Below are 27030 nucleotides of genomic sequence, written 5' to 3' on the forward strand. Positions count from 1 at the left end.
AGCTGTATCTATTGAAGAATCTAAGGAGAGAATCGTTTTCTATTACTGTTGCTTTTTTACTGTCAGGAATTCAGGATTCATGTGAGATGCTACATAAGATTCTCACCATCACGTGTTGCTCTATATACGCATACAACATTGGTACTATTATTTTTTTAAAAAAAACATCCTATTTTATCATTCGATACAATAATTAAATTTAAATAATGTTAACAACAATGTATTTAACACATTCTCCTTAAATTTTTGTAACACATTGCCACCCGATAATTCTAACTCTAATATAAAAGAAACAAATTCATCAAAGATACGAGTTCGATATATAAAATCATTTTGTGACATAAAATGACACACTTCATTACAAAAAAATTAATTAAAAAAACTCAATAATTAATCACTTACTTTTCTAAATTATTAATGGTACAAACGCACACTTTTTAATTTTATTCCGAACGAAAAAGAAAAGGAGAATTTGGTGATAAACTATTCCAAGAAGCATGTTCCGTCCATGAATTTCCCAACCTTTTCATATCAACAAGAGAAGATCCACCTCCTTGTTTAGCTTCTTTAGCGCTTATTTTCATTTTCAAAATATTTTCTCTAAGTTCTTTTCCGTTATCTGATTCCATCAACACTTTAATTTTCTCTCCTAACTCAATTCCACTCACTAATCCATCTTGTGACTTATTCACTTTTAAACCCACTTTCATTTCATCAACTAAAGTCACTTTGTTTAAACCTTGTTCCGCATACAATGGCCACGCTATCATAGGCACTCCTTCACAAATAGCTTCCAATACTGAGTTCCATCCACAATGTGTCACAAACCCACCCACCGAGTCATGATTTAGTATAGCTCTTTGTGGGGCCCAATTTCTAACCACTAACCCATTCTTCTTTGTTCTCTCCAAAAACCCTTCTGGCAACAACTCGTCCAAACTCAACTCATCTAAGTCCAACTCGCTTCTAACAATCCACAAGAATCTTTGCTCACTTTTCTCTAATCCAAAAGCTATCTCTTTCAATTGAGTCTTGGAAAATCTCCCCATGCTTCCAAAACTCAATAGCACGACGCTTTGACTCGGTTGCGAGTCGAGCCAACTCAAACACAAACGTCCTCTTTCATCTTCCCCCTTACAAGGAGGTGAGATCATTGGTCCAATACAAAATAAGGGAGGTGTTGTTACTCCAGGAAGACACAACCCACCTTTTAAAGCTTTTAACACTCTTGCTTCAATGGCATCAAAAGTGTTTATGATAACTCCATCACTTTCCTTCATGCTTCTTGCCATTTCTAAGAAAACCTTGTAACTTTGACTCTCACGATCCTTAACTTCCTCTGGCATATCCTCTATAGAAATCATAGGTAATCCATGGATTTTAGGATACACGTGGAAGTCTTTAATGGATTTCGTGGTGTTTTGATGAATGGTTGGAAGTTGAAGAAATACAGCAAGAGAAGAAGCTCCTGAAGTGTAGTAAAAATAAGTAGGTATGTCAAGTGTTGAAGTGATTTGGTTTGTGCTATAGTTCATGAAATCCAAGATAACACCTTTGAGGATAGAACTTTTTGAAATGGATTGAAGAATATGATCAACAAGGTGATTACTACGACGACATAGTTCAAGGGGGAGTATGTGAGGTGGAAGTGTGAAGGAAAATGAAATGGAAGGAATGTGATGAAAAGTAATAGAAGGAAAAGATTCACAAGCAAAAGCTTTGACAAGTGTTTGAATATCTTGCAAAGATTGTGGTTTGGTATTTGGTGGTGAAAGGATGAGAATAGTGATGGAAAGTGAAGGATTATGTGTTAATATGAGTTTGCCTAATTCAACCATAGAGTTAAGGTGTCCTTTTCCAAGAGCTGGGTATAGAACTAAAGTATCCTTCATTTTGATGAAAATTGGAAGGAAATGGAATTAGTGAAGTTAAGAGTTTGTTAGTTACTTACTTTGGTAGCTATGGAAAAACAAAGTTGTATTTAAAGAGAGAGTGATGAAGTAGTGTCCAAATTAGTCATAGTTTTAGGTAATGTTTGATATTTAATATTAGATATTGGGATGGGTCATGTATGGACAATTCCGGCATCTCGGTGTGAATTCATATTTATTTAATATTTTATAATATATAGTAACATATAAGCACCTTCCACTACGCTTCAATAACGTGTTTATTAAAATTGCAATTCATTCGTAAAATCATATGTTCAAATACCAATCCTCGGTGAAAAAAATATTTATTTTTAAAATTATTTTCAACAGAAAGAATCTGATAATAAAAATATATACAATTTCATAAATCTGTTCAAATCTGGATCCTCGTTAAGTTTTTCTGGTAGATAGAAAAGAAAAATATATGTCAGGTCATTGTCACATCTCAGTGTACGTGAACGGCTCAGAATAGTTTTGTTTCTCATTTAAAATAATAAATAACAGTAGAATATTCTCTAAAATCAATCGTGTTTTTAATAAATAAAAAATAAATCGTATTTACTAATATTGTTTTGGGAGAATACAAAATTATGTTTGACAGTTAGGACGGATAGGACGGATGGGAGAATGGCTTTTGAAAAAAATAGAATAAAGATAGAACTCCAATTGCAATTTAATGAATTTTATTTTTAAATAATATAAATTTTAAAAATATATTGAAAAAACAATTTTTGAGGAATGTTATGTGTGTTTAGAAAATTGTTCTAATTTTATAAAATTACAAGTAAATTCGTATAATTCTACGTATTAATTTAGAATTGAATTGATTGTAGACTCAAATTTTAGAAAACCTAAATTTACTTGGTTGAACTTATAAGAAATTCATAAACTCGATTAAATTCAGAAAAAAATTCATTTTTATTTTAGGATAAACTAGATAAATGCAAACAAAATTTTTAACAATTTTTTAATCTGAATTTTCTGGCTCAGTTCAGTTTATTTTATTTTATTTTTATAGTTTCATTTTGTTCAGGGTTTATTTCTGTACATCACTACTCCCATGTTTTTAGCCGAAACTGCAGCGCACGTTCTTGCACCACCCACGTCACCACATGTAAGACTGTAATACATATAAATATATATATATATATAGTGGTATATATCATATCACTCTTTTTTTCTTAAAGAATCAAGAGAATATATGAATATACATCAATGATTTTTTATCTTTAAAGTATTAATTTAATTGAATTATCTTATGGTTGAAAAGCTTGGACACGACTTGTCACTCTGCTACAAAATTTTCCTAGCACTCCTCTTTTTTAATTTATTGCACTAGCTAGTTTGCAACAAAAAAAAATTCTTTGTTGAACAGTTTGTAAAACTTTTTAGCAGTATCTAAATTCCCTTTTTAAATATGTTTTAGTAGTAAGTACACTTTTTAGGTAATTCTAGAATTATCACAACACTTTTTTAGTCAAAAAAAGGCACTTTTTAAATTGTGGAGGACTAATCATTTCAAAATTTGCTTTCTATACATCTATTATTTTATGAAGTACCCTTTTTCAAATAGGTTTCTAGACCAACCGATTTAAAATGTTTTCCTTTTCTAATCGATTTTTCCAACAACCAATGAAAGAAGCATTCACTTGCATTAATTTTGTATATTTTGAGTTCGAAATCACTGTAACCATTTAATATGTCGGCAATTGAACATCCAATTTGTGTATGTGAAAAATATCTCGATATTTCAAAACATGACTTGGAAAACTTCACATCATCTTGACCCTAGTCATTAATTATGACCCCAACCAACATGTGCAAAATATGGACCCAATAATATGAAATCGTTTGATCTAAAAGTTTCTATATTTGTATGCTTCATTTTGAGTATTTTACACATATTATTATAAAAAGTTCTGTTTATATAAAAAAAATTATATGAATCACCATTAATTGTGTGCTACAAAAAGCCCCAAATTGATGTAGTGTTTCTACTTTAAATTTATCATAACGAAGAATATATTAATATTTAATAAAAATAATTTAAAAAAATCTATTTTTTAATTTAAACTTTTTTATTATTATCATTTGTTAAATTTTAAAAAAAATTGATTTATATATTATTTTATATTTTTGTTTAAATTTTCTTTAAAAGAATTTTAAAATTAAACCTTCAAATAAAAAATTAATTTAAATAATTTATTATAAAATATTATTTTAAATATTTTGATTACAATTCTTGATTTAAATCATTAATAAGAGAGAAATGGTGAAAAATAAATTGAATAATATTAATAATTGAGAGAATATTAATTATATCAATAAATACATAGACTTATATAATCAACTAGATAAACAAATAATTAATGTAAAATAATTTGTTCAAACATCTAAAAAGGTTTTTGATGCATTGTATGACTTTTAAACATGTTTCTAACATGCACTTAAAGTTGTTAATTTTTGTTGATGAACTTCTCAATATCTTTGAAATAAAAATTCTCTCCTTGAGAAACTCTCATTAGATTAGAGGAATTGTTTTTATCTTGAAGATAGTGGTTTATATTTTATTTTGAAGGGTGTTTTAAGAACTCTGGTTTTGGGTGTTTAAAGATGAAGGGGTAGTGTAGAATCCTTATAACAAATTACTAATGGATTTTATAAACATTCTATCAAATTGTGATTTTCTTTTTCTCTTAACTTTTTATATTTATTTCATATTCGATTAATACTTATTCAATCAGAGTACTTTTCTCTTGTGAAATTGTCTTTTCAATTATTGAGAATAATTAATGGCAATATAAAATCAATTTTAAATAGCCACATTTTGATATAAATAAACACTCCATTCCAACATAATTTTCAAATAATTTAACTACATTATATAAATTTTATAAAGAATCGGTAGTCTATTCAACTCTCTTCTAAAGTCCATGAGACATATCAACTAAGTGGAAATAGTTTATAAACATGAATGACCTATGTGAAAAAAAGAATCAAAGATAAAAGATTTAAGTTGGCAACATTTTTAAAGATGAACGATATATATATATATATATATATATATATATATATATATTGTGGATTTGAACTTAAAAATAATTTTGAAACATAAATCTTGTTAAAAAATTGCCCTAACAATATTAAATATTAAAAATAAAAATTTAATACTAAATATATCGTCTCTAAAACAATTTTTAAATTTAAAAAAATTTGACACATCTCTTTTAAGATAATATTTATATAATTTATTAACATGTGTTTTAAAAATATTTGTTAGCTTCTGACTCAAAAATATTAATATTATATAATATTATTTTGTGAAAGTGGTGAAGCATATAATTAGGCAAGCAAAACATGCATGTATAATGAAAGATTTTGAATGGACATGTGAGGTTCAAGAATTTGGGAGAGTACCTTTTTGTTTTGGTTTCCATTCGGCGGCCAGCTTCCTTTATTTTGAAGCGACAACAACAGCTAGGACAAAAACAAGGGTGGCTGAATGGTCCTATATTTCTCCACATTTCACAATCTGGACCGTTATTTCTTTCTCTCTTCATATCAAATTCAGGTAGCTGTAACCATGATATTGTAATTAAATTTGTACCAATATAGACTTATTCTTATAGATTAGAAAATTTTAATTTTTATATTTAATTATATTATAATATTCTCGTAATATTTTGTTTAAATTTTGTATTAGATATATCTAGCATCTTTTTTTATATTTAAAATTGAAAGAAATAGCATTAAAATTGGATGAATTACATTGACATATAATATAATAATATTAAATAATTAATACTCATGAAATTGTGATAAAATTTTCTAAAATTTTAAGTTTTAATTTTTAAAAATTATTTATTTTTTGAAAATTAATTAATAATATATAAATAATTAATATATTTAAATGATTTTACATCATGAAATTGTATATAAAACTATTTAACATATTCAATTCATTATTTCTTTAGCTGAATTTATTTTTAGAAAAATCAAAATTATTAAATTTTAAACTAGATAATTAATTTTACGAATGTGTAAAAATAAGGACTAAATTGTAATTGAAAGAAAAAAATGTGTTAGATGATACATTATAATAAATAAGATAAATAACTTATGTAATTTTGTTTTTTCTTTTTTTAAGACCTCGTGTTAAAATTGGAGTAAACGTTCGTTTTGTTTCTTCAAAGTATCATGTGTTGTCAAGCTAATCCTTGAAAAAGTATCTGATTTCAAACATTAAGTATCTGACATTTGTTTTCAAGTAAAAAATTCTATTTATAAATAAAAATTAATTTTTGGTGTACACCCACAATAAAATATTTAATATATAAAAATAATTTTATTTATTATTTAAAATTTACTTTCTAATTAATTTAAAAATTATATAAATTAACAATATTAATAATAGTGAGAGACGACCCACCACCGTAGAGTCGTAAAATCTCCGCCACACAACCATTATAGAGTTGCCAAAGATCTACCATCAACCACCATAAGATCTCTCAAATGACCACCATCAATTACCATCAATGATATAATGTAATACGAGTGTACCCATATATAGATCTACACCTATCCCTACTCTAAAGTAAACTAATTACAATCCACGTTTGTAAGAGTTACTTCTCTTGAAATATTTTCAACAAAGATTCTCTTTAGATAGACTCTAGTAATAACTTTAAAAAAATTACACTAATTAACCACAAAATTGGAATTAAATATTTTTTTTAATTTTTTTATTTATATTTAAAACCAAAGATATTTTCTACGATCACAAGATTTTGAAGATAAAATTTAGACACATATATATATAATATATTATTTAGTTATATTATAATTACAAAATATTTATTTATTATTTTATTTTTATAAATATACCACAATCTTGTGTCTAAAAATTTTGTCACCACGCGGTATTTTCTCCATAAAACATACGCAAGTGGCCAAACTAGTGATTATTATTATTAACAAACAAGACATCAATTATTAACTCATTTGTCAAATTGGCCAAACTACTAGTAGTGATTGAATAAAGTTCTAGAAAGTTCATTTTTTTGGTCAACAATGTTGTTAGGAAGTTAATGATAGTAAGTAGTAAGCAAAATCACTCACACCACATGGCTATGACCCAAAATTTGTATGTATTTAAAGCGAGTGATAGCCCTCGCGCGCTTCTAGAAGGAGCTCGTGGGATTAATATTATATTATTAAAATCTTTGATATTCTTTAAAAAAAAAGAAAATGATAACATCTACCAGTAGATCTGGAATGCCATCTGTTTTTAGTGTATCTAGAAGGCATCTTATAATTACAGAATCTTCATAAAATATACTCTCTTTTTAATTCTTATTGTTCATTTATAATAAATAATTTTTGTTAATCATTCATATGTTTTTATTTATCATAAAGATAAATTTGATAATAATAATTAAGATTAGGTACATAACTTTTTCAAAATAAAATATATAGATAACATTTATTAGAAATTACATTTGAAAAAAATAATTAAAAACTTAAAGTGATAATACTTTTGGGATTAATTAATTTTTTATTAAAAAAAATAATTGATAAAAGAAACTAGCCTAACTGACAACTATATATGGTGGTACATTGAAACAGAGAGGCATGTTGACATGTGACAGTTTGTAAAAACAATATCTGATGCATGGCTGTCAATTTGTGATTTTGGACAACTAAAAAGTTAAATGATAGCCGGCTACTTATATTAAAGATCTAAATATAGGAAGACTTGTATTATAAGTAGACTACTTTAATTTAATTTTACATTGAATTTGTTACCTACTATAATTAAATATATTTAAATAATTTATTCTTGTAATTTTAAATGTAAACAAATAACTTATTATATATATATATATATATATATATATATATATATATATATTTTTTTTTTTTTTCTAGACTTGTTATATACTTCTCATATTTCAAATAAGTTTATTACTCTATTTATTCATTAGACAGATATGAATCTAATAAATTGAACACGTGCGGATTCACGACTTTTTAATTATTTAAAATATAATTATATAACATTGAATATAGATAGCATATGTATTATTCATTATACTTACAGTGAATAATAAAAATAATTTAAAAATAATAATTCTTTTTTAAAAGTACATAATTATTATTCAATTTTTTAATGTTAAAAATTTATTTTTGTGATATATATATATAGTTGCATATTATTATTTATTTACAATATTTTATTAATCATTAACTTTAACAACTTTAATATACTAACAATTTAATGGTTAAAGTACTCTTAAATAATTGTTATTTTGTATTTTAATTATTAAATAAAATATAAGTTAAATAAATAATTTAATAGTTAATGAAGTATTCTAATTAATTTCAAATTCATTGTGTTAGAAAAATATTTCACAATTACTCTTTTTAGAAAATAAATTATAGAAAAATTAATGAATCTTTTTTTAAAAAAATATATGTTCAAGCCATATGATAAAGTATTTATCTCATTTATTGTGTTTCAATAATACAATTGAAATTAATATTTAAAAATCACTTTAACATTCTATGATAATTGATGACATATATTATAAATATATATATAAGAAAAAAATTCTTTTATTTTTTTATAATTAAGATCTTGATTCAATTAATGTTGGTTCGATAGAAATAAAAAATCTTTAGAACTCAACTATCGATCGGTTTCGTAATTTTTTAGAGGCATCATAATATTTTTTAGGTTTAATTGCGGTTTAATCTATTTATTTTCATCAATTCATGGAATTGATTCATCTATTTTAAAAGTTGACATATTTGATCTATCCCTCAAATTTTTGAACTAAAAAAAAAGATAATTTGATATATTTTAAATGATGTAACATACGATTTTATAATATAGAACTATCTAAATGTATTATTTATTCATTTATTATTAATTACATTACAAAAATAAAATAAAAAATTCTAAAGTTGAAAAGTATATTTTTAGAGAGTTTTATTGCGTTTTCATGATATTAATTATTTTATATCATCGTATCATATGTCATATTATTTAAACATGTCACATCACTATTTTTTATCAAAAAATTTAAAATGAAAGACAAACATTAATATTAAAACAAAATCAATTTCTTGAATCAATAAAGATAGTAAGACAAAAATTTCAATTAAATTTATTTTTTATTTTTTATATGGTAGACAATATTATAAATATTAAAATAAAAAATGAATTGCAGAATATATTCATTGAAATAAAGGAATTGCGAAGTAGTTATGAAAATGTAAAAGAAAATTGAAGTATGAAGAGGAAAAAATAGACTCGTGGAGAACCTTTACACGTTATACTACTTGGAAGAGTTCTTGTGATATTAAATATGTGAAGGATAAGTAGAGAATGAATTTGAAAGAATTATCTTATTGGTGGGACTAAAAGATTTCATTATACTTAAAAATAAATAAATTACTAATCGAGAACGAAAAATTATCGAATTTTAAATTAATTGAATTTTTTATAATCGAAATAAAATTAGATGAATAAAAAAATATCCAAATATTAATCTGTCAAATATTTTTTTCAAATCTATATAGTTTTACGAAAATCACAAAAATTTAAAAATAATAAAAAAAATCAATAAAACTTAATAATTTGACTCTTACAATCATGTTTCATATTTTTAGCACTATTAAAAATTAATAAAAATGTATAATTAAAAAAAAAAAAAAAAACATGCATGGATATTGGTAACCAAACATAAAGATAGGAAAACTCATTTTTAAGCCAATTAAGCCATGAATCCAGGATGCTATCGACAAACCAATTATACATCTTCTACCGACATAGCTTGGTTGACACTAATATTCAATACCATTCCACAATTACACAATTATAAAAAATTTGGACACTACTGCATCACCATATACTTTTTAAATGTGCAAAAGTACAAAATAAGATCCCAAATCAAATCATAAATTCAAAAAATAAAATAAAATAAGAGAGACTTTTCTATAAGAAATATATATTTAGATATATTAAATGAGATAAGTTTTATAATAAAAGAGTTAAATCTTGATTATATAACTGTATATAAATAATTATAATTAAAAGTTATTAAAATAAAATATAATTATTTAAAAATGATTTTTTTTTCTAATCTTAAATATCTATAATTATGTGGTCAAAATTTAACTCTGTCACTTTTTTCATTGTAAAACATCTCTTTTGTGTGCTTCTTTTTTATATATATATATATATATATATATAAACACTTTTAATAAAATAAAATAAAATAATTAAATTAATCTATGAAGGTAAAAAGTGCACTTTAGTCTCTTAATGTATTACAATTATATCTAGAGGTATTTTTTTATGAATAATTTTATAGAATAAATAAATTAATAGAAATTACAATAATTAAATAATTAATTAGCTAAAGACAGAGTATAAAACTAATATGAATAAGAAAGATATATTTAAATATATTTTTATAATTTTAAACACAACTATAATTAAACCCCACACATTTAAAAAACACTATTTAACCCCCAAAAAAATAGCCTAGTGTTCTAAAGCTATTCTATCCAAGTTCGATTGTGTCGGTGGAATTTAAACTAATAAATTAACCTTTTTATTCGAACAAACCTGAAACAAAAAATTAATATATATTATTATATGTACCACACTATTATGTATATATAGGTGCAAAACACATACCTCCTTGCCTGTATGTGGTATTTGTTTTCCATCTCACACAAGAATTCAAATAAGAATTAGAACCATCAAACTAACAATTATTAAAATGGTATCTTCATTGTACGATACATCAATAATTTTATAAGATAATTTAGTTATAAGTAAAATGCAATGCACGTCACAAATTAAAGGAGAAAAATAAAAATTGTGCCACCTCTCAACAGATTTCTTATGTCGATTTTTTATTGTTCATCCACTTATTTTTTTTCTTCTCATGTCAATCTTTTAAATAATGTACTATGCAACTTCTTTTTATATCTAGTAAACTATTATTTTAACTTTGAATAAGTAGGATATTCTCGTTCTTGCGTATGACTCAATTAAAAATTTAAATTAACTCTTTTCATTTAAATATTTGTCATTTTAGTCTAAAATATTATTTTTTGTTATTATTTATATTAACTGAGTGACGTGTAAGTAGACACCACTGTATGATGTGTCACTCTTTTTCGCACATGTATAACTAATTAGACATAGACTAAAATGTTAATAAATTCAAAATGGTGTTAAAAAACTCTTTTATGTAAAAAAAAATTAAAAAAAACAAAAGTATTCATTATGTTGGTTTTATTTTATAAAAAGAAAAACAAATTCATTAATAATTTAATAATATGTTATTTCCCTAAATACATAGCACAAAAATGAGATCCAAACAAAAAACCAGTTCTGATTCACTACAAAAGGAATTCAAAAATTTATCGTACCCACAAAAAAATAAATATTTTCTAGATGTCTCTAAGATGGAAATGGGTAGTTTGATTTCTAATATTTTAAATTTTAAATTATAACTTCACTCCTCTCTTTTATTCTCTTTGCATTTGCATTTGAGACTCATGCCTTTTTTTTCTTCTTCTCTTTTCCATCTCATATGATATTACAACTTCACAAAATAGGATACGTAATTGAAAGATCAAAAAAGGAGAGAAAAGAGAAAGAGTTTTTTTGGAATTGACTACAATTTGAAAGTGTTGGAAGGAAACAAGGTTGGAGATATTATTAAATAATGAAGCACTCAAACACATGTAATAGAGTAATTGGAGGAAGAAAATGAAGAAAAATTAGAGGAAGGAGATGAAAAAGAAATTGGGGAAAAATTTAGGTTTAGAGAAGATGAAGAATTTTTTTTAAAATCATTTTGAATTAAATATCATTTTTGTCCTTGTCTAGTCTAATAAACACGTGGAAGAGATAGTGACACATTAGATGTTATGTAATCATCCAAAGTTCACAATCAATTTAAGGTTATAGACTAAATTGACAAATGTTTGGATGAGTTATAAACTAATTTGAATTTTTAGGTAAGTTATAGACTAAAATGACAGCGTCATGCACATTCAACACCAAAATAGTGGTTTACCCTTTTCATATCACACATACACCTGTATTTATTCTTGTTCCAATCATGAAACTTTTTAATTCGTACCAATGTTTTAAAAATTGGACCGAAGGTCTAATGACGAGACCTCTGGATCATAGTTCAATTAGTTCAATAGGTTGAACCACGGTTGAACCTAAATAAATAAATAATAAAACAATAATAAAAGACATGAAATATATAAATATATTATGAACTTGGCACCTTATAAAGTAAAAAAATCCATAAAATTTATAATAAATGTTCAATATCTATGACAAATACATTAAAATCTACAACAAAGTCAAGTCTTCGTAATATAAATTCAAATATCAAATCTCATATGAATCAACCAATCAACGACAAATGCCTTGTAAATTAAGTGGAATAAGGGTCCAAGTGAAAAAAAAAGTTTTTTTGTTAAAGTCAAAAACATTTTTTTTAAATTTAAAAACTGTTTTGGTTTTTGCAAAAAATAAAAGTCTTGGTTTTTTAAAAATACGAACGGTTCTCCAAAATTGGGTCTAATTCAGCGACCCAATGGTCTATCCTGGTTCATACCAATTTTTCTAAATTTCTTTTTTGATTTTCCTAACTAACAGTTTTTTCGCTTGACACGACTGAATGAGTTGAACCGACATGTCCAATACAATTTTTAAAACATTGATTCATACACTTTTCACTATACTCCATCACATTTTAGTCAAAACTTCTATTATATCCTTTTTTTTTTCCTTTAAAAAAACAATAAAAAAGCTCTAGTTAAAGAAGAAGAAAAAAAACACCCAAAAATAATAATGGGAAGTTCTCCAGAATAGTAGGTATGCACACTTTTTTACTCGAAAATATAAATTTAATTTTTTGAAAACACAAATGTATTTTGTAAAATTGAAAACTCAAATTTTTTGGACTTTTTTAATGAACTTTTCAAAATACGTTTGTCTTTTGAAAATTTGAAATTTGAGTTTCATAACATAAGAATCATTTTTAAAAACTCACACCTTTATGTTTCGATAAACTTAAATTAGAGTAAATCAACAATTTTTCTTGGGGTTGAACATTTACTCTTGTGAAATTTGGAAACATGCAAATAAAATTTTGAAATTGAAAGACGTCGATATTTTTTATCTTTTTATTAGTTTTCTCGATTAATATACATGACATGAATGAAAACTTCTGACGTGGTAGTTCTCGTGGTAATTCAGATGTGATATGGGGGTAATTTGCCCAAATATATGCATTTTAATGTTCATCAATTTATGAATTTTGTTTTTAATATAGTGTTTTTTTCTTTATTTAATTTCAATATAATTAATCTCTATTTATTTGTTATTTGTAATTAGGATGAATGATTTATTTACTCTTGTTACTTATCATGGATACAACTTTCGTTTTGAAATGCAAGTTCTAAACTGGAATACATAGTGGGAAAAATGGATGTTTGGGAAGAGTTAGACTTGAATAATATTATTTGCTTCTTTGACATTTTGGATTGTATTAAAAATTGTGGAAAGTATGATAGTGTAGATGACTCAAGAGGCGATGAGCTTGATAAAGTTATAGTAATAAGTTATTCCCAAGGTAGTGGACAGAGCAATATTATGTAAGAAAAAAAAAAATTAAAGACGAGCTCAATGTAAAGAAAAAGAATGCCCTTAGGTAATATTATGTAGAAAAAGAGTTTGCATGTTAAGACGTTTGTGAGTAAACACAATCGCAACATATAATTTAAAAAACAAGGAAGATAATAGGAAATGAGTGGTGAAGATATTGGAGGAAAAATTTAGAATACAACCAACTACTACTCTAGTTGACGTTGACCATTTCCTGAAACGTCAGTTTGGAGTGTTAAATGAGGACTATATGGGTGTTCAAAATAACAAAAAATTTAATCAAACTGTAGAACTGAACTGTTTTTGACCTAAAGAGATTTATAAAAATTGAGAATCAAATTGTTTTTTCAAAAATAGTTTATTAACCGAACTAATTTTTAAAAACTAGAATCGAACCAAACCGGTTTTTAGTTCGAAAAAGCTGTTGATAAAACTAAGGTACTTTTAAACTCTAAAGCTCAATTATTCTTATCATGTGCTTTGAGCAGAGAAGAAAATTAAAGAGTAGATGAATGCACAACTGCGAAAGAAGTATGGGATACACTGCAAACTCATCATGAAGGAACAAGCCATGTCAAAGAAACAAGAATAGACATTGGCATAAGGAAATTCGAACTGTTCAAAATGCAAGAAGGAGAAACTATTGATGAAATATACTCAAGGTTCACAACAATAGTGAATGAAATGCGTTCTCTTGGCAAAGCTTACACAGTATAAGAAAGAGTAAGAAAAATCATGAGGTGTCTTCCAATCATATGGAGACCAATGGTAACAACTATAAGCCTGGCCAAGAACCTTGAATCACTTCCCCTGGAAGAATTAATTGGAACCTTAAGAGCACATGAAGTATTGCTGCAAGAAGACAGACCAATCAAGAAAGGAAAGACAATAGCACTAAAAACATCTATAGAAAATATCACAGTACAAACAAATGAGGAATCAGAAGAAACTAAACAAGAAGATGTTGATGAAGAAATTGCTCTTCTCACCAGAAGAATACATAGAATGATGAGATGAAGAGATCAAATCGAAAAGGGATCTCAAAACAAAAATCCAAAAACAGAAGTAGACAAAAGCCAAGTCACATGCTTTGGATGTAATAAATTAGGACATTACAAAGCAGAATGTCCCTTAAACAAGAAACCACCACAACGATTTCCTTTCAGAAGAATTAGAAACAAAAGAAGGTGAGGAAGCTAACATATGCTTGATGGAAAAAACAGAAGAATATGAGGTAACAAATTCTGAACCTTGTTATTTATGTGAACAAATGGGAAAACAATTGGATAACTTGTTAAATGATTCAAATCTTCTCACTCAAAAATGTAGTTCTTTGAAAGAACAATTTCATAAAGAAAAAGAAGAAAAAGAAAAAGCTCAAGCTAGAAATAATGTTCTCAATAATATCATTCAAGAACTATAAGAAACACAACAACAAAATTTTGAAAGTCAAAAGGGTCAAGAATGTTCTGCCAAGAAAACGGAGAACGTTCTCCTTAAAACTGAAAATGAACTTATTAAAATTGATTTGTTAAATTTCATTAAAGCCACTGAAACTTTTCACAAAATCATGGAATCTCAAGTAGGAATCTTTGATGAAGCTGGTCTTGATTTTAATCAAAATCAAATCATGTTTTCAAACTTAGCAAAGCTCATATGGATTGAAACAAGCACTAAGAGTTTGGTATGAAAGGTTAAGTTCATTTAAAATCTATAAAATTTATAATAAATGTTCAATATCTATGAAAAATACATTAAAATCCACAACAAAGTCAAATCTTCGTAATATAAATTAAAATATCAAATCTCATATGGATCAATCGACCAACGACGGATGCCTTGTAAATTAAGTGGAATAAGGATCCGAGTGAAAAAGTTAAAGTTAAAAACATTTTTTTTTTTAATTTAAAAATTGTTTTGGTTTTTGCAAAAAATAAAAGTCTTGGTTTTTTTAAAAAATGGACGGTTCTCCAAAACTGAATCCAATTCAGTGACCCAATCGGTCTATCCTGGTTCATACCAATTTTTCTCAATTTCTTTTTTGATTTTCCTAGCTAATAGTTTTTTTCGCTTGACCGTACTTAGGGATGCCAATTAGATCCAGACCCAATGGGTACCCGCAAAAATAACCCACAATGGGTTGGTTAAAAACCCGCATAATGGGTATGGGCATGGAGACATGTAATTAACCGCAAAGTTAAACGGGTATGGGTGCGGGTACGAGTACTGTAGTACCCACTCCGTCCCGCACTCGCACTTATATAAATATATTATTTATTTATTTGTTATATTAATATTTAATTTAATTAAATGTTTTCTTTTATATTATAACATCTATTAATATAATTGGACCACTACAATATTTATAATTGAAAGATAAACGTTTACAAACTTCTTAAGAATTTGATTATGATGAATAGGTAAATAGTTGTGACTTTATAATTAATAGTTATATCTTATTAATCGTGACTTTATAATTATACTTGCAACTTCCTATCAATTTTTTTACAAATCTCGAATAATATTTTCGTAGGACTTGCAACTTCATAAAGTATTATTATAGATATTTGAATGTGTATTGTAACGAGAGTTCATTTGAAATATTTTGAGTTAGAAAATATTTTGGTTTATAATACTTTATGATTGGATTTAAAATATTTAGATAATTTTTAACTTTAATCACAACAATATCATTTATTTATCGATCTTTTTAGTTAAAGCTCGGGTAATGGGTATGGGTACGGGCACTTAGGTACCTAGAGAGTAAGGGTACGGGTATTAAAGTTAATATCCAAGATGATACGGGCACATGTATGAGTATTTTTTTAAATCACGGGTACAGGGACGGGTACTATAGTACCCTACCAAAACCCTACCCATTGCTATCTCTACTTTCCTTCAATTTAACCCTTTATCTACATAACTATAACATAAAAAGAATAAAAAGAATTAAATTGGAGAGTGTGAGGATCTCCCCCTCAATGTCAAAGACCCCTAACAGACACCACATCTCAATCCAAAATCTTAAGGCATTAGGTATATGGGTCTCCTCCCTTATAAATCCAATATTTACCATGTTTTTTGTCGATGTGGGACTTAACCATTCACACTTAAACCCAACACTTTCTTCATTGCCCTGAAAACCTTATAATCCTCAGGAATGGTGGACAAATTTCAACTCTGAATTAGAACTATTTCAAAATTGAAACAACGCGAATTTCAATTTGAAAAATTGAACCGAACTATATTTCAGTTCAAAAAACGGAACCAAACTATTTTATAAATTGGTGAATCAGTTTATTACTCTAAATCGAACCAAACTAGTTTTAACTTAATTTTTTTGTTCCTATTGGCCAAATTTTACACAATTATCCCTAATAACTTTTTTTTAAATTTTTATACAATTATCCCTAATAACTTTTACACAATTATCCCAAATTTTACACAATTATCCCTAATAACTTTTTTGAAAAACAATTTGGTTCTCAATTTTTATAAATCTCTTTAGATCAAAAACAGTTCGGTTCAGTTCAGTTCTACAGTTTAATTAAATTTTTAGTTGTTTTGAACACCCATAGTCCTCACTTAACACTCCAAACTCGCATTTGAGGAAATCGTCAACGTCAACTTGAACAGTAGTTGGTTGTATTCTAAATTTTTCCTCCAATATCTTCACCACCCATTTCCTTTTATCTTCCTTGTTTTTTATATTATATGTTGCGATTGTGTTCACTCACAAATGTCTTAATATGAAAACTCTTTTTCTACATAATATTACCTAGGCATTCTTTTTCTTTACATTGGGCTCTTCCTTAATTTTTTTTTTCTATTTCTACATAATATTGATCTGCCCACTACCTTATTAAAGTTTTCTGAATTAGTGAATTATCGCTAGTTAGTGAAAAAATTGATGGACTAAATTAATAGTAAGTTATGTAATTCAAGGTCTTACATGTGTTTGTGTGTGTTTTCATGTAGTATAGGGTCTTATACTAGCTATGCAGGAAGTCATTGAACATGCAATACGAGAAGGAGGGGTTGAATTGTGTTTGCCAAAGTTGATAACTTTTTGATAATTTATAAACATTGTTCGGTTTTGGTGACTTACTCGAAGTAGAAGCAATCAGATTCAGAGACAGCGAACAATGAAAGCATAAATAATTTGACACATAGATTTATCCTGATTCATCACTAACTTGGTTACATCCAGTCCCTTCATTCAGAAAGCTTTAATCCACTAATTCAAATACCATAAATTACGATGCACCTGACCCTTCAAGCCTAACAACCCCAGACTTTTGAGGAACTAACCACCTTGACCCTACAAAACCAAGTCTTCTTCTAACAACATGACAACCCCAGATTGAAGAAGGAACTAAACCACTATCGAGTTGGATACAAAAGATTGGAACTTTAAGTGTTTGTTTCTAACAAAGTTGATAATAATAATAACTCTCACACTCGAAGAAAAAGCAATTAGATAATATTTCTCATTCGAACAAGTGTTTCTCTTTCTCTAAGACTAATTTTATTTATTTATATTTTTCTATGATTTTCTTCTTCAGGCTTGAGTGTCTATTTATAGTTAAAATTTGGGTTTCAATTTAGACCTTGTTTAATTTTGAATTGTATTTTGTTCAGACTGAGTTTGTAAATTTTTCAGATTGATTATGTTCCTATTTTGTTTAGATTGAGATTGTAAACTCTTCAGATTGATTATGTTCGTATTTTGTGCATATTGTGTTTGTAAATTATTCATATTGATTCTGTTCATATTTTTTTGTATATAAATATTGATCAAATCTTCTTCAAATCTTGACCATATCTTGTTTCATACTCCTTGAAGTCAAATATATGTTCTCATAAAATACTTTTGTTATCATCAAAACTCTAGGTATAAAATCAACTTGGTTCCAACAATCATGCCAGATTTGGCACATAGGTATTTTGCTATGCATTTATTGAATAACTTTACAAAAAAACTAGAAGAATAAATAGTTGTGTGGTATGGTGTGGGATTGTGCAAAATTCACCACTCTGACTCAACTTAACCGCAAACTAGAGAATGTAAAGAGATTGAATGTTAATGCATGTGAAAACCTTAACATGTGTCCTAAAGAACCTTGGATAATGGCTCATTTCAAAGAAAACTCCAAAGACGATAGAATAACTAAATCCCAATTGTGAAATTTTCGCTGAAAAAATTATGAAGTATATATGGAAGCCAATCTTGACTATGGTAGAGGAAGTCAAATGTAATGTTATGTGTACCATAAGTTTTAAGAAGGTAAAACTTGGTGACATGCCATACTCTCTATGTTCAATGCAACAAAGATATTTAGAGAAAGAGAAAATTCTGAGCAATTCATGGACCTTAAAATATTGAAAAATACAATAAAAGGAGGTTTGAATTTTATTTTTTAACTTAAAAACTTTTGCCTATAAAAAACTTATGGTTAGAAACTTAAGATAAATTTAACAAATTAACTTTAACACAAAAATATAGAGATAAGGAAGAGAGATCACAAAGCCAATTTATCTTGGTTCACTACCAACATGATATCTTAGTCTAGTCCTTTCTCACCAAATGATTAAATCCACTAAATCAAACTAATTTCTTTCAACCACTCAAAGTTTACTAGTCAACTGACTATGTTCTAGTCTTCTCAAACTTCTAATTTAGTACTGTCCAACATTTGAGGTTTTCAACCACTATTGGTCTAGGATACAAAGATAAGATTATTTCAAGTGTTTTTGGACAATCCTTTTCAAAAGGATATTAAAATGAAAATTATTACAAAGATTTTGTTACATAGAAAGTTTGCTTTTTTCTTTAAAAGATTATTCTCACAAAGATGTGTCATACGTTTTTCTTCTCTTCTCTTCGTTTATTATCTTCATTTGCTACACAAACATTTCTTTATATAAAGCAAATTGATTCCTTTAAGATTTTTTGACCGTTGCAGAAAATCATTGCACAATTCTCGTACGTCCATGATATGTATGATTTATATTGATTGTACTATATAGGACAACTAGCGTAAAATTTGAAAAATATTCTTTTGTCTTTTTTTCCGCTTCATTCATTTTTTCAGAAATATCTTTTATCCCACGTGACAATAATCAGATGATGTAACCACGTACTATTTCTACAAGGTTTTTTTTAAAGACTAAAGATAATTTTCCCCACTCAAATGTTTTGAAAGATATAGAACATGTGAGATTTATAAATTATAACTGATTTGAACATAAAACACAACTCCATGTAAAAATCGTGGATGTAAGCTCTAGAGGCCAACTTTTTTACTTTTGAAATTAGAACTTGTATTTGCTGTTTATTTATAATATAAAATATTTCAATTATTATGTTTATTTAATTTAATAAAATCCTTGAGGGAGATTCGTTTTGATAAGATATACAATAAATGACTCAAATTTCAGATGATATAGAACTTCACTATCAAACATCTGTAGTCGATTATTATTAAAGAGGGCCATAATAATATATTCGAGACTATTAAGTGTGTCGATTGATAACTTTATCTCATATGTTATAGATATGAGATATCAAGTAGCAACATAGGACAATTGAGCTTATTGCATAATGTGTTATGTAAGTGTCATAAGTTATTCTCATAGTGATATTAGTATATATCACCCTTTGACTTGAAACACCTACGATCCCTATATGAGGAATTGAGTGTCTTGTTACCGCCAAACGTTGTATGTAATAGGAAAATTAAAAAGTTAGTTAACTTGACATTCAATGAGTCATGCTAAGGGACATGAGTGGCCAAGATGAAATTTTCCCCTCCCACAAAACATGAGTAATATCTATTGGCCTTTTGATAGAGTATGCCTATTAAATGCATGACCATCCAGTCAGTATGGGATATTGATTGTTATAAAGTATACTCGGATATCAAAGAATGAGATATTGAACTATACAAGGGTGACACATTCTACGCATTGAATTCGATTTAGATACGAGGGAAAAAGTAAGATTATACACAAGATCAATATCGTGGAAAATTTATGTTAAATCATAAGACATTCTCGTTACTCGGGTGGCAGTGATGTGTTGCTAGATATCGCTAATTTTTCATAATATTAAATAGATGATTTACCATTATTACCAACGTTTGCGACACCTATAAGGTCACACACACGAGAACATATTAATGAGGGGTTAAAAGCGTAAATAAGTAAGACCTATTAATTCAGTGGTACGATCTTATGATGCACCAACATTAATTAAGCAAGATGCGGAACACCATAAGATACAATGTGTTGTTTAAGTGAAACATGAAATAACATAAGCTACAATGTAATAGATATTAAAGAAAAATCCCAAATTAATATTTTGATGATAATCAAACAAAGTTAATTAACTTCTAATTATGATTCTAAATTGTGTTGCTATTTTACTTGTGCTTTTGAGTGTGTTATTTGAAGATAGGTTTTAATATAACAAATCGAGATCATTATGGTTCATAAAATACAATATTCTGGACAAACTAAGACTGTTATGGTTTTTGATCGCATTTAATCTAGTAAAACCTAGATCATTCTAGTTTGCAAAAGTACCATACTTCTTTACACAAGATCAATTTGGAAAACTTATTCTAAAAATGAAACAAATCAAAAACCAAAATTCAAGTGAGTTAAACATCAAGTCAACTCAAAACTATGATCTAGCACAAAAGATTAAAAGAAGGAAAACAAAAATCAAGAACCATAACAAAGTCAATCTCCAAATTGATGGCTTATGAAACAAGTACAACTAGGACAACAAGGATAAGATATTTATAATACTTCTCTACAGAAAGGCAACCTGCGTACAAAGAAGAAAAAGACAAATACCAAACAAATGTCAAAAGCTCCCAGTCCAGTACTATCTCAAAATAGAAACAAAGAACATTCTAGTAATAAAGGAGGTACATTCTTAATCTAATAAAACACATCTATTAAAGAATAATTGAACAACTGGATCTCTAACGGTTAAATGAGTTGTCATCAACCTTCTTCACGCCGATAAAAGGAACCTTAAGGTCAAGATAACTGCAAGAGTTTCAAGTGTAAGCAATCAATCACTTAAACAATTATACTTGAGAAATCTAAGCTCTTCAATGAAGCGGAAAAACCTAGTTCTTTTTTACTAGATTCAAGGATCTCTTTAATGAGTTTTCTGCTGAAAATCAAACTCAAAGATGTGTTGAGTAGATTCTGATCCATCCACCATCTGTTAGTATTTCATTTGAAACTCAAGACTATAGTCTTAAAGATAGTTTGAGTGAATTGTAAAAATCCTTTTGTGATTAAAAGGTGACATGTAAAAAAAAATATCCTTTATAGATTGAAAGGTAACTATAGGAAATCATTTCAAGGTCGAAGGGTGAAATATTGTAACTGATCAAGAAAGTTTATGTGAAAAGCAAGAACATTCTTGTTTGAGCACATTAGTGAAAAAACTTATAAATTGTGAGGACTGAATATAGCCCACCTTGGGTGAACCAGAATACATTACTGTGTGATTCTCTTTTTCTTATCTTTAATTATTTCTCACTCACTAAGCACATATCACGTAGAAATATTTTCTTTTAATTTCATTAACCAATAACGTTTATGCATTTGTTGTTTCTTGAAGCCAAGATTAATCTCGAGTTAGCTAAACTTAAAAACAAGAATTAATTTTTTAAAAAGGGAATCACAATTCAAACCGCTTTCCTTCTGATTGACATTGTTACTTCAATTGGTCCATATAATGGTCTATAAATAGAACTATTATACATAATTTCAAGTGGGAAATCAGGAAACATTAAAAACCCTAGTCGTTTAAAACCCTAATTTTTCTCACAAGTCTCATTCATTAGCTAACACTATAAGGAGGCTGCTCCATTGGAGGTTTGTTCATGTGGATTACGTAGAAACGTTGCCAATAGAGCATCATTCGTAATTGTGGTTGTCATGAAAGTTCTATCACGCTACAAGAGGTAATCTTTTAAATCCCGATTCATCACCATTTGTAGGGATCCATAAAAGAAAGTTTTATTTTTAATATGTAGCGTTTATCTGTTTTTATTGCGATTTTCCTTCAAAAAATTTGATGTAAAAATGAATTCATTTACAGTTACACAAATATCTTAACACAATGAAGTAAAAGCTCACATATTGAAATTAATAAAATAATTGCCCAATTACAGCAAGGAAAAGAATAAATGACTGATTTGACTCTTACAATTGGGTCGGTGTGATTACTGGTTGGATGTCTTATTATCTAGGATGTATTTCTTATTCTTGATTGTGATCTAGTGTTAACTTCCACTAAAAGAGTTAGTGGAATTAGCTAGGGCCAAAAGCCCTAGGAAAGAGAAAAAAAAACCCGGGAAAAGACACATTTGCAAAGGCCACATGACCTTACATATACTGATGGTCGGAAATCATACCTAAGGTTGAGGTCCTCGCAATTGTTTTTATTTTTTATTTTTTTATTTTTTGAGAATGAAAACACAAATGAGTGATTAAAAAATTCATTGGACCTTACAATTCATACAAGAGATAAATGTTTGTCATTAATTAATTTACTTAATTTAGTATTTTTTTTTATGTCTTTTAAATAAAAAGGAGAACAAATACAATATAGTTATATTTTAGGCACAATTGCTTTTGCGGTCCCTTAACTTATTACAAAAATTCAAAAATATAAAAAATAAAAATATGAGTTTATTTGAAGATTTGAGTTATAAATTTGATGAAATTTACATTATATTGAAGATGATAATTAATTTTATGAGTTTTGTTTGAAAATTTTAATGAATTTTTGTAAAAAAAGGATAACATTGTTAACATTTTAGAACATAAAAGATCAAATTGTTTACTTAAAATTAAATAAAGAATTAAAGCGGAAATAAATAAATAAATAAATGACTGAAGTGTTATTTGAATATTGTTAATATTTTTTGTTTCACTGGCATAAAAATTAGATCAATTATAATTTTTCAACTATAATTTTCTACATTTTATTTTTTGCATTGTTATTTAAAGAAATGAACTACTAGAAAAGTCGTTTTAACGTACATTTCATACATAGAAGATCAAATATATACATAAGAAATTTTAATACAATATAATTCAACTTTTTAACCCCTTATCGTATTTCAGCCATCTTGGATTCTTCAGTGTCAAATTATATTTTATATCATTTACTCTAGCGTCAACATAACTTCAGAAGCACACAAAACAACTTCTATACAGACACCAACTTTTTTATGTGAATATGGTAGACAATGATTAGAAACTCGTCATCCCAGGTAACAAATTACTACTTTAATTGTTTACTACATCTTTATAAGTATAGTTAGTTGATTTTTTTTTTTGGATTGTATTATAAAAAATTAAGTTAGTAGTAAATTAAGGTGTTCCCATTTTCTATGGAAAAATAATATTTAGCAGAAGATAATGATTTTGTAAAGTGTTTGTAACATCCCTCTTTAGCATAAATAATTAGAAGTAACTTTTTTTTTTATGTTTTACTTATTAGTATAAATTTATAACTTTTAATAATAATAATAATAATAATAATAATAATAATAATAATAATAATAATAATAATAATAAAGAAAGAAAGAAAGAAAAAAAAGAAGGGAGAAGCACATAAACTAGAAAGAAGAAGAGAAGGAGAAAAAGAAACATTTGACAAAACTAGACAGAGTTGAAATTATCATCATCTTCTCAATCCTTTTGGAAATCAAGAGGTGGTTTCCCTTTTTCTATTTTCCTTTCATGCATGTATGAGATAATGTTTACCATAAGTTAGGGATTTGGGGTTTAAGGGTTTGAAATGAAGAAATAGATTTTTAATTTTATTTTTGGTTAGATTTAAGGGTTTTGAAATAGATGGTTAAAATAATTTATGCATGTGAAGTTCTATGACTGAAATTGAGAATACATTATTGTAGCATTGAATTTCCTTGATGACATGAAATTATGCTCTTTTGATGTATTTGAAATTAAAGAACTGAAATTTCACTATTGTGAGAAATTAGTTTGAGTAAATTGACATTGTGATGTTGTTTTGATGTATTCATTGCTTGATTTATTCATAATTTTTAGCATTAGTGTTTGCAAAGATTGTTAGGAAATTAGTGTGATTGAATGAGTGATAACTTAAAATTTGCAGGACATATGTGTGATGTTTGGGCCATAACATTTTATCTAGACCTTAGATCTGAATGATTGATAGTTTTTTGGAAACTAGATTCAATTACCTTCAAATTGAGTACAAACTTTGTGATGTTTGATTGAGTATTGATGCTTAAAAATGGGTTACAAGTTAGACAAGGGTTGTTGTCCTGTTTTTTTGACCTTGTGTATTATTTTGATCAATTGCAAGAATTAGGAGCTTAAACTAGACATTATAAGCTTTCTCAAGAGTGTTCCTTTACTCAATTCGGATACTTATAAGTTCATGTCAGTTGACTCTGCAGTTAAACGCAGTTTTGTGCTGTTATAACATAAAGTTGGGGCTGTTTTTGGAAAAATCTATCTTAAGAATGTTCCTTTGAATTTCATTTTACATTATATGATTAGTATGAATGATTGTTAGTTTTCTCTAGAACTTAGTTATAAATGATTTTTAGTTTTCTGGAAACTAGATTCAATTATCTTCAAATTGAGTACAAATTTTGTGATGTTTGATTGAGTATTGATGCTTAAAAATGGGTTACAAGTTAGACACGAGTTGTTGTCCTATTTTTCTGACCTTGTGTATTATTTTGATCAATGGCAAGAATTAGGGGCTTAAACTAGACATTATAAGCTTTCCCAAGAGTGTTTATTTACTCAATTTTGATACTTACAAGTTCCTGTCAGTTGACTCTGCAGTTAAACTCAATTTTGCGTTGTTATAACATAAATTTGGGGTTGTTTTTGGAAAAATCTATCTTAAGCATATTCCTTTGAATTTCATTTTACATTATATGATTAGTATGATATAATTGACTTAATAGTGTATGTTATCGTATGAATTTTCAAAGTTTAGTGTGTGTGTGAAGATATAATTCATGTCAGATTCAATGACAAACAACCTAACTACAAAGGTTATAGCAAGACAATAATTTTGCAGGAACACCAGAATAAGAAAGACCTCAAAAATCAACAGAACCAAGCAAAATAAAAGAAATGAATAAAACCAATGAAATTAATAAACAAGAGGATAAAAGTAAATCGAGGGAAAACATCCTCCAATGCATTGGAGAATAGGAATGACAAGGACAATGCAAGTTAAGAACCTCCATAACCAAGAAATGGGTTAGAAGATTAATCATCACATCATCAAACACTTTTAAATTGAAATTCAAATGATCCTCTAAAGACAAGATCTTCTCTTAAGGACACATCAATTTTTGGCTTACTCTTTGAACTATAATCAATATTAGTGGATGAAGTTCTTTGAGATGAAAGTGGATTTTAGCAATGCAAGAATAACTAAATGAATTCAAAAGAAACGATGTTTGGCATAATGTGCCAAAACTAAAGGATAAGAAGCCAATTGGAATTAAATAGGTGTTCATAAATAAATTAAATGAAAATGAATATTGTTATGTTGACTATGCAGGAGACAAACTTGAAAGAAAAAGCACAAGTGGAAACTGTACTTTTCTTGGTAACAATTTGATCTCATGTTTCAACAAGAGGTTAGGGACAATTGCATTATCAATAACAGAGGCATAATATATATTAGATGTTGGTTGTAATCCTCAACTTTTATGGATGAAACATCAATTAGAGGATTATAAACTCTATGAAAATGAAATTCCCATATTCTAGGACAATACCTTTGCCATCTATTTAACCAAAAATCCAATTATGCATTCTAGAGTCAAGCATATTGAAATCAAACACCACTTAATCAAAGATTTTAATAAGAAGGGCATTCTTGACTTAAAATTTAAAGGGATCGTCGTTTTATTTCATGCTTTTTATTATTAAATTGTTCACAAAAATGAAGTTTTGTCATCAACAAAAAGGGGGAAATTATTGGAACCACGATGGTTTTGTAGAACATTTCCTTGCTAGTTTTGTTGATATTAAAAGTTTCTTTGTGAGATCAATTTAATGTACTAATTTTCTAAATTAAGTGTGGAGAAAAATAAAACAAATAGGTACATTCTAAACCTAGGAACAAATAAGACGAAACATGTAAAAATAAGAGAAAACAAGTAAAAAAAAAAGAAACAATAAAAATTCGAGGAAAAAGGAAAAATCACATGAAACAACAGAATTAAAGGAAAACAACATAACAAGAGGAATTGCAAAAATCAGAGGAAGCAACACGATCAGAGGAAGCAACTAATCACTACAAGAAAATATTTGAATACCTATGGA

At 27.1% G+C, this 27030-nt stretch overlaps 1 protein-coding gene across 1 annotated transcript; it reads right to left on the minus strand.

Moving 5' to 3' along the window:
- Positions 1–297: 297 nt before the first annotated feature.
- LOC101515214 (UDP-glycosyltransferase 1-like) lies at positions 298–2001 on the minus strand. The gene has a single exon (XM_004515355.4). The coding sequence runs from the start codon at positions 1890–1892 to the stop codon at positions 444–446; it is 1449 nt and encodes a 482-aa protein (XP_004515412.1). The 5' UTR covers positions 1893–2001; the 3' UTR covers positions 298–443.
- Between the last annotated feature and the right edge of the window lie 25029 nt (positions 2002–27030).

This window comes from Cicer arietinum, chromosome 8, assembly GCF_000331145.2.
Source record: "Cicer arietinum cultivar CDC Frontier isolate Library 1 chromosome 8, Cicar.CDCFrontier_v2.0, whole genome shotgun sequence".
NCBI classification, from domain to species: domain Eukaryota; kingdom Viridiplantae; phylum Streptophyta; class Magnoliopsida; order Fabales; family Fabaceae; genus Cicer; species Cicer arietinum.